The sequence below is a fragment of the Sorghum bicolor genome, chromosome 5, assembly GCF_000003195.3.
Source record: "Sorghum bicolor cultivar BTx623 chromosome 5, Sorghum_bicolor_NCBIv3, whole genome shotgun sequence".
Taxonomy (NCBI): domain Eukaryota; kingdom Viridiplantae; phylum Streptophyta; class Magnoliopsida; order Poales; family Poaceae; genus Sorghum; species Sorghum bicolor.
Genome location: NC_012874.2, coordinates 7,502,398 through 7,510,997, shown reverse-complemented (window position 1 = coordinate 7,510,997; position 8,600 = coordinate 7,502,398). Strand labels below are relative to the sequence as shown.

Here is an 8,600-nt window from a genome sequence, read left to right as displayed (position 1 = left end):
CCTCTCGCCCGAGAGCAAAGGAGGAAGCTATGCTCTGGCCTAGGAGAAGGGGAGGGGAAGCTGGGCCACTCGGGCCGATGCTACGCAGGTGTGGGGAAGGGAGTTGGGCCGCTGGATGGGGAAAGAACCAGGCCTTCCGGCCCAAACTGAGAAGGAGAAGGTTTTCTTCTTTCTCTTTTTTTATTTGAAAACCTTATTTCAAACCAATTTGCGAATCATTTTGAATAATTTTTAAATTTTGGGTTCAAATACACTCATCACAATAAATAAAATGCAGTGGCATGCATGCTCAGACATGTTGCTAACTCTTATATTAGATTTTAGTTTGATGAAACATATTATTTTCCTATGTTTTCACGAGCATAAAAATACAAAAATAAATTGTTTTAACTCTATTTCTAAAGAAGTAAATTTTAGGGTGTTACAGTTACACTTACCTAACATAGAGTTTTGATACCCAAATTGTGCTTTTGGACAATGCCTTCCGTGATAATGTTATGTTGTATGGAGTCGAGCTTATTTCGAGTTGTATGGTACCCATATGATAATGTTATGTTGCAGATGCATAAAAGATACAACAATGTATGCCGCAACCTTAAGGCACTATCCCCTTATTTTCCTCATACGGATTGCCTCTTTCACTGCAACCGTCTTTCTAGAGTTAGCTCTTTGCAATCCAATTTCCAGTGTGTGGGGTAATTAAAATTTGTTTGTGCTATGGGTTGAGGGTCTACATACCTGACTTTCAGGCTTGGGATTTTTTCACAATTGTGCGCTTGCATTCTATAAATCATAGCATGGGTTAGTTACTAAAAAATCCAAGTTACATTCATATCATATCGAGAGGACAAGGACATATAGGCACCATAATCATGCTGAGCTTGGAGAGCAGCACGTCCATGACTAACTAGCCATCGTCCACACCTTAGTTCCTTGCAATTGTAATTTATCAATTACATATGGCTGGTGTTATATGCTTATCTCACCTTTCCACAATAATCTTTCTTTCTTGAAAAATAAACAGAAGCGCTCTTGAACTATTCTTTACTTGCATGGACTGATCATTTGGTCGTTGCATCCTTTTCAGTAGACCCCTAAATCTTCAATCTACTACCGATTCAAGTCTCTTTTTTGTGTTAAGTCTTAATTCTATGCAATCTACGTGCTAGTTATGATGTTTACCATATAACATGTTTGTGAATTTTATAAAATAAAAGTTAATACATGATTAATGCTTATGCAACTAGGTTCTAATTAAAAATTAATATAGGTTCTATACATGACTCTTTTCTAAGTAAATGTTAATTTTATTAAAACAACTTAACTATGTTATCATTACATAAATACAATGTGCTTAGTTTGAACTTGATTATATAAACTCAAATCGATATTCTCACCCGATTATTTCTGTTCCAAAGTAAGGTTCAAATGACTTAAATGATATGAGACATGTTTGCAAATATGACTAGTAACTCAGCTTTTCAATTAAAATATAAAATGACTAAATATCATTTCACGGTTTTGTAATTAAAAAAAAACAAGCATATAGTCTTTACTCTTGCAAATCTTTCATTAGTTATTTGTTTTACACCATAGCTCCGATTAGAGTGCTTTTCATGGCTTTGTGCTCGTAGTAATGCGTAGATTAGTTTTCAAACCTTTTTATTGATTGATGTAGTGTTCTAAACTTAATATGTTTGCTATGCATGTTTGTTCGGATGCTTGTGTGGTGCCTTTTGATCTTCTCCAGTCGGTGAGCTATATGTGGTGAATCTAGAAGCAGTTCTTTAAAGGTTTGGACTTGAAGAAGGATCTTAGTTTAAGGCAAGTATAGCATGGGATCATCCTTGTTACCTAATAACTTCAATACACTCAATTTATGTTGCATGGGTCATCCTTGTTACGAACTTGGGCCCTGTTGGAGCATGATAAGACAGCCGCGGACGCACTCTCAACGATGAGCAAGAAATTAGAAATAATTGCTTTAGAGATATCCAATAAAGGATGAAAATATATTTATTGTTTGAACTAGCGTCCTAGTCGATCTATAAGACTAAGGTTTCTCTTTTATTTTATCCAAAACTCTATAATAATTGGCTGTGTACATCCCTCGATGTAGAGGCCAGATACTTTTATCCATTATCTAAAAAAACTTAATCACTGCAAAGGAAACATAAGAATTTTTTTAGATACAGTGGCCACATGATTACAACATCTTAATATAAGGACCTTACAAGACTGCTACTGTTGCTAGAACAGTTGGACCCTTTATTAATTTACTGCTAAAAAAGTGTAACAAAGGGGACAAAGAAAACAAACAACTTTATGACTTCAAACAAGGAAGGACTACGATGGGCTCCAACTTTAGATTGGCTTATATGGAATTTATGGGTAGGCATTGCCATACCCAGTTCCGGCACCAGAACCACCGCCACCGCCACCATTTTGACTATTTCCTGTGCCACCACCATTGCCATTAGCATTAGCACCTGCGTCGTTTGATCCATACCAATACCTGTTAGCATAGCTAGATCCAGAACCAGCGCCGCTACCATATCCTTGAGCATTGGAATTCGAGGCACCTTCGGCTTGTCCTCCACCCCCACCCCCACCGGCACCACCAGCATTAGAAGACCCTCCATAGCCATAATACCGTCCTTGACTATATGTACTAGACCCTGAACCTGATCCTGACCCTGAACCATATCCAGAGCCGCCATATTGGCTAGTTCCACCACCTCCACCACCACCTCCAGCACTTGCATGGGAACCATAAGGACCAGTGTCACCTGATCCGGTTCCAGACCCAGACCCTGATCCCCCACCATTCACATATCCACCACCCCCTCCCTGTCCTGTACCAGTCCCATCAGCACTAGAGTATCTAGCCACCCTAACAGCATTGGCTAATCCCATGCTCATGAGGACAATGAGCGCGAGTGATAAGAGCTTTGTTCCTGCCATTGTGAGGTAACAATATGGGCTGCTTGAGTTGAGATGACTTCCCAGTGAATGCTGCATGGGTATTTATAGTGCTTGAGGCCATGCAGTGGTTCTTTACCTCCATAGCATGCACGTATGGTAGTGGTATTTCAAGAGGAGACCAAGTGGAGGCTTTTAAAATCCAATGGAATTAATGGAGCTTCTTGACTTGACCATAAATTACAAGCAAGTAGCAAGGTGATGGATGGCACTTGCCACACTTTGTCTATATGGTCAGCTAAATTTCATCTCCATAGATAATATAATGCATGGCACAAAGTTTTAGCATTCATCGGTGTTTGGAAAGCCCATTGAAACCAAACCTGCTTGTTGCTCTGGTTTAAGTAGTTTACTTGTTTGTATTCTTGATCTTGATATATAGTGAAGTTATGGATTGAGTCATTGCTGATTTTTGGACCAGCATTTATACTAAATGTGTGAAATATTTCAGTGACAATACTGCTTTGTCTCATATATATATGAAAGCTGGGTCTAGTTCCATAAAAATTATTTGTATGCTTTGTCTCGGTATATATTGTGTTGCTGGACAAAGATCCCATACAGAAAAGAATAGTACTAGCAACTTCCAAGCTCTAATGCATGCATACTACAATATAATCTCATGCATGCTCATGACTCTGCATTTGGCCATTCCCTCAAGCATGAAACATGCACAGCTAGCTGGTGACATGAAAATCAAAAGATCACAGGATCACCCGTATAATAATGTAACCCAGAGTGTTATATATCTATTGTGATCAAGCTCTAGCATTATTATACTAACATTAAAACTAGTAAACGACGACCTGCATGCTTGAAGTCTTGACGGACAGCGTGTTTGAAGGTCAACACAGGCATCCCCTGATCACCCGAATGATTCTATTCCTCATGCAGCAGTTGACATTGCAGAGCTGACCTCGAGATTTGCACAACGATTTTGACAAATTCAGTCATGGACTTAAGAGCTACTGCTCTGTGTACCTGGAAATCTCGATAAGAAAGACAGCTCACAAGGTTAATTAATCAGTACAATGCAAGCTGTATAAGTAGCGAAATAGTCCTTCAAGGCTTGAACCCTTTAAGCGTCCTCTTGCAGTAGTTCGATAAGAGTGGACGAAAGTCGGGCCGAGATTGTCTGATAGCAGCCAGATAACATTGCGAACTAAATTCTTGCACAGCCATACCAGCTAATCTGCTAAAGTAACAATACTAATGTAAGGAAACATACTTGCAAAAAGAAAATGTAAGGAAACATTAAAACCGTCTGCTATATATATATATATATTCACAAATGCCTCGTCAGTTGCTTAACTATACCATGATGACACCCAATGACTTGAGTGCTTCGATGTGTTGACAGACATTAGGTCATAACACTAGCAAATAGCTAGAATGCTCAATTGATGCAGGCCAAAATCAGCCTACCCAACTTTTAGGTCAGCCATCACTGAACTACATGTTTGCACATGAATGCGTAACGCGGTCCCCCTACAATGAGCACGATATGCATGACACATTGCTGGTGGAGCCTCATCGGGTGCATGATACACAATATTTACTTTTCACTTTCTTGTTGTAAGCCTAGGCAACACTAGCTTTGTCTCTCTCAATATACTTTTGAGCCTTTAGGCTTTTGTTCTTTACCTTGTCGACATTGTCCATCCTTAAATCATGATATATAACAAGAAATAGATCATTTTGCTTAGCAAATCTATATGCATCTAGATTTACTTCAACGGGCAACAAAGCTTCTCGTCCATATAATAGCTCAAGAGGAGTAACTTTAGTAGATATACGATGAGCCCGTGGACCTTGAGACAAAACTTCATGCTATCTATTAGGATTGTCCTAAATTTTATTTTTGAGAAGCTTGATCAAAATATTGTTACTTATTCTGCTTGGGCATATTTTATATAATATGTAGATGAATTGAGCAACTTAATATTATATATAATGGGGCAATTTTGGCATAGCGATTTCTTGAATTCTGATAACATCTATAACATGTTTTGGCTATATGCTACTACAGACTGCAACAGAAAAATTACACTAGTACATGTTCTCATGTTTGAATCACTAGTACACAGAGGTTCTAAGCCGGCGGGGGTAAAACATTTGCACAGGCGGTTTTAATTATAATGCGCCTGTGTTGTAAATTTGTACGGCTATAATTGAAAACCGCCTGTATAAAAGGCTCAGTACCGGCGGTTATTGTAAGAAAACCGCCTGTGTAAATGAACCATTTACACAGGCGGTTCACTTATGTCAATCGCCTGTGAAAATCTATTAACACAGGCGGTTCACAAATGGTTCATTTACACAGGCGGTTCAGACATAACTGAACCGCCTGTGTAACCGCCTGTGTAAATGGTTCATTTACACAGGCGGTTCAGTTATGTGAACCATTTGTGTTAATAGATTTTCACATGCGGTTCACATAACAAATCGCTTGTGATTTATCTTCCTATAAATACCTCCAACCTCCTTCTTCCTCCTCGGGCAAAACCGTAGCTCACAGCCACCTTCCATTGCAGCCCATCTTGGAGGTCTAGATTTTTCAAAATACAAGGGGGAGGTTTTGATCTTCATTACTTGGAAGGAGGTGGCTAAGAAAGGTTAGTTGATGCCTCTAATGCCTCTTTTTGTGCCCTCTTGCTCAATTTAAGCTACTTTTTGGATCTAGGGTTTCACTATGAGAGGGAGAGAGTAGAATAGCTAGGTATGGTCTATATTTGCTCAAATGAGGTTGCTTAAGATGGTTAGATGATGTCTCTCCTCTCTTCTTTTTTTTGTTTCCTTCTCTAATTAGTGAATCCAAGAAATATATATGTAGTAGTTTCCATGAATGGTGTTTCCATGCTTGGGAAGAGAGAGAAAGATAAGTTTTCTTTTTAGTTTTTTAAATTATATTGTTTAGGATGTTATTTTTTATGTAAATTTGATTTAATTATGCGATAAGCATTTTTCATGTATGAGGTTGCTGAAGATGTTGCCTCTCCTCTCACCATTTCCATGTTTCATCTCAAATTTTTTTTAGTGATATAAAAATATATATTTAGTTTCAATCAACAGTGTTTTTGTACCTTGTCAAATTTATTTTAGTGATATAAAGATATATATTTAGGGCTTTGTCTTTATTTTTGATACTTGTTTTACTTTTTCAATTTGATTTAATTGTTAGGTGTTCTTTTATTTTTGATAACAAATATTCCTAGACAATATTTCAATTAATTTACTAACTTTTCAACAGGTCATGATGGAGAGGTCCTTATGGATGTATAACTTATCAAGACTAGATCCATCATATATACCTGAGGTGCATAGGTTTGTTGATGCTGCTAAGAACCATGCTTTGAGAACAAAGACGAAGCATATATATTGTCCATGCTATGACTGTAGAAATATTCTTCTATTTGAAGATACTGAAGTAATCATTTCTTATCTAGTCTGCCGAGGATTTATGAAGGATTACTTGATTTGGACAAAGCATAGAGAGGGTAGCTCAATGCCTTATACAGTTGGGGACCCAGCACACATGACACCGATGGTCCAGGCATGCCTGCTTATCAGTTTTTCCACGACACACCTCAGAGTGAACATGTTGTGCCAAATGTTACCGCTGGTGGATTTGCTGGGGGAAATGATGGTGCAAGAACTCATGTCTTACCAAATGATACGGCTGCGGAAGATGCTGAATTCTTGGAGGCAATGTTGCGTCGTCATACTAAACCATCAATGTTATTAATGAAAGAGATGGTGGCCTTGAAGAAGGCAGCAGAAAAGCCTTTGTATGATGAGTCTAAAGGTTGTACCAAAGAGTACACAACGTTGCGAGCTGTGCTAAAACTGTTGATGGCAAAAGCCAGATATGGTTTGTCTGCGATGCGTTCTTAAGTATTATCGGCGATATGCTTCCAAAGGAGAACAAAGTACCTGCTAACACGTACTATGCAAAGAAGCTGATCAGTCCGCTGACTATGGGTGTCGAGAAGATCCATGCGTGTAGAAATCATTGTATCCTGTACCGAGGTGATGATTACAAGGACTTGGATAGTTGTCCAAAGTGTGGTGCAAGTCGGTACAAGACAAACAAAGACTATCGAGAGGATTGTGCTGCCTCCATGTGTAAAGCAGGGAAGAAGCGAAAGAAGGCCCAAAAGAACACCCAATAGAGTTCAAAACCCATGAGCAAAGATAAAGAAGAGGTTGACTATTATGTGCAGAAAAAGATTCCTGCTTTGGTGATATGGTACCTTCCAGTGGTAGATCGACTGAGAAGTTTGTTTGCTAACCCTGATGATGCAAAACTTATGAGTTGGCATGCTTCTGATGAGCACAAAAATGATGGCAAGCTTCGCCATTCAACCGATGGAAAGCAGTGGCAAGATTTCAATGACAACCAATGAGACTTTGCCAGCGAACCAAGGAATGTTAGGTTCGCACTGTGTACAGATGGAATGAATCCATTTGCTGAGAGGAGCAGCAAGCATAGCACATGGCCGGTGATTCTCACCATCTACAACCTCCCTCCATGGTTGATGCAGAAGCGAAAATACCTTTTACTAACCTTATTTATCTCTAGACCAGTCCAACCTGGAGTTGACATTGATGTTTTCTTGGAGCCATTGATGGAGGAGATGAAAATGTTATGGGAAAAAGGTGTTCAAATGTTGGACAAGTATCGCAAAGATTCATTCACGCTAAGAGCAATTATTTTTGTTACTATCAACGATGTAGCACCCAGTTTTAAGAACAAAACCAGATACACACCATATGTGAGCCCAGGAAGTCAAATCTCACATATAGCCACAAATAGGGGTAATATCAATAGACAATGCTTATATATAACGAACTTAGTATAAAAGATATAACCTTAGATAGCAAACAACGGAAAGACACTCCGTTCTTCAGGCGAAAGCTCCAAATCCACAGGGACGACTGACTAGTTGAGCACAAGCCTATACTCTTCTCCAAACCAGCAATCTGGTACCCATCCGTGATTTTTATCCAAATAAAATGTAAAGGCAAGCGTATGTACATCTCGTACTCAGCAAGAATAACATAGGGTTCATGAGGCTCAAAGGCTAGAGATTGGTTGAACTGCATGTAGCTTTTAGTTGTCACAATTTTAGCATATGAGTAGCATCAAGTTGTCAAGTCCCGTAGTAAACTCATGATCAAGTAAAGTGAATAAAGAATAGCATAAACAACATATTAGCAATAATAACTTTAATAATTTGCCATTAGTGATTATTTATTCTGTATTGGTCCAAGGCCGCTCGTGACCGTGAGCACGGCTTATATATCAGTTTTACACTCTGCAGAGGTTGTACACTTTCACTGTGAGTCATGATTTACCCTTTCGCCTGAGGCCCGTCGACCTCTTAGCCCACTACCAAGGAAGGCCGACAGGGTTAACTATGAAGCCTTTCAAAGGTTCGTCTAACAAGTTAGGGCCGCTTGGTTTCGTTAGTCAGTCCATGTGATTCACCCGCAGGAATCCACGGTCTGCTATTCCCCACTTGCGCCACACGGATAACCTCTAACAAGCTAGAAAAGGTCTTCATACTGAGCTAAAGCCAGAGCCATGTAGCCCTCACAATTGTACTGTATGTCCT

The 8,600-nt window shown here is 39.2% G+C and overlaps 1 protein-coding gene across 1 annotated transcript; it reads right to left on the bottom strand.

Moving 5' to 3' along the window:
* Positions 2,174 to 2,993, bottom strand: LOC8079758 (putative glycine-rich cell wall structural protein 1). The gene has a single exon (XM_002449089.2). The coding sequence runs from the start codon at positions 2,962 to 2,964 to the stop codon at positions 2,386 to 2,388; it is 579 nt and encodes a 192-aa protein (XP_002449134.1). The 5' UTR covers positions 2,965 to 2,993; the 3' UTR covers positions 2,174 to 2,385.

Bases quoted from the DNA above. Each gene is read 5' to 3' on its own strand.
- LOC8079758 (XM_002449089.2), bottom strand. From the start codon at position 2,964: ATGGCAGGAACAAAGCTCTTATCACTCGCGCTCATTGTCCTCATGAGC.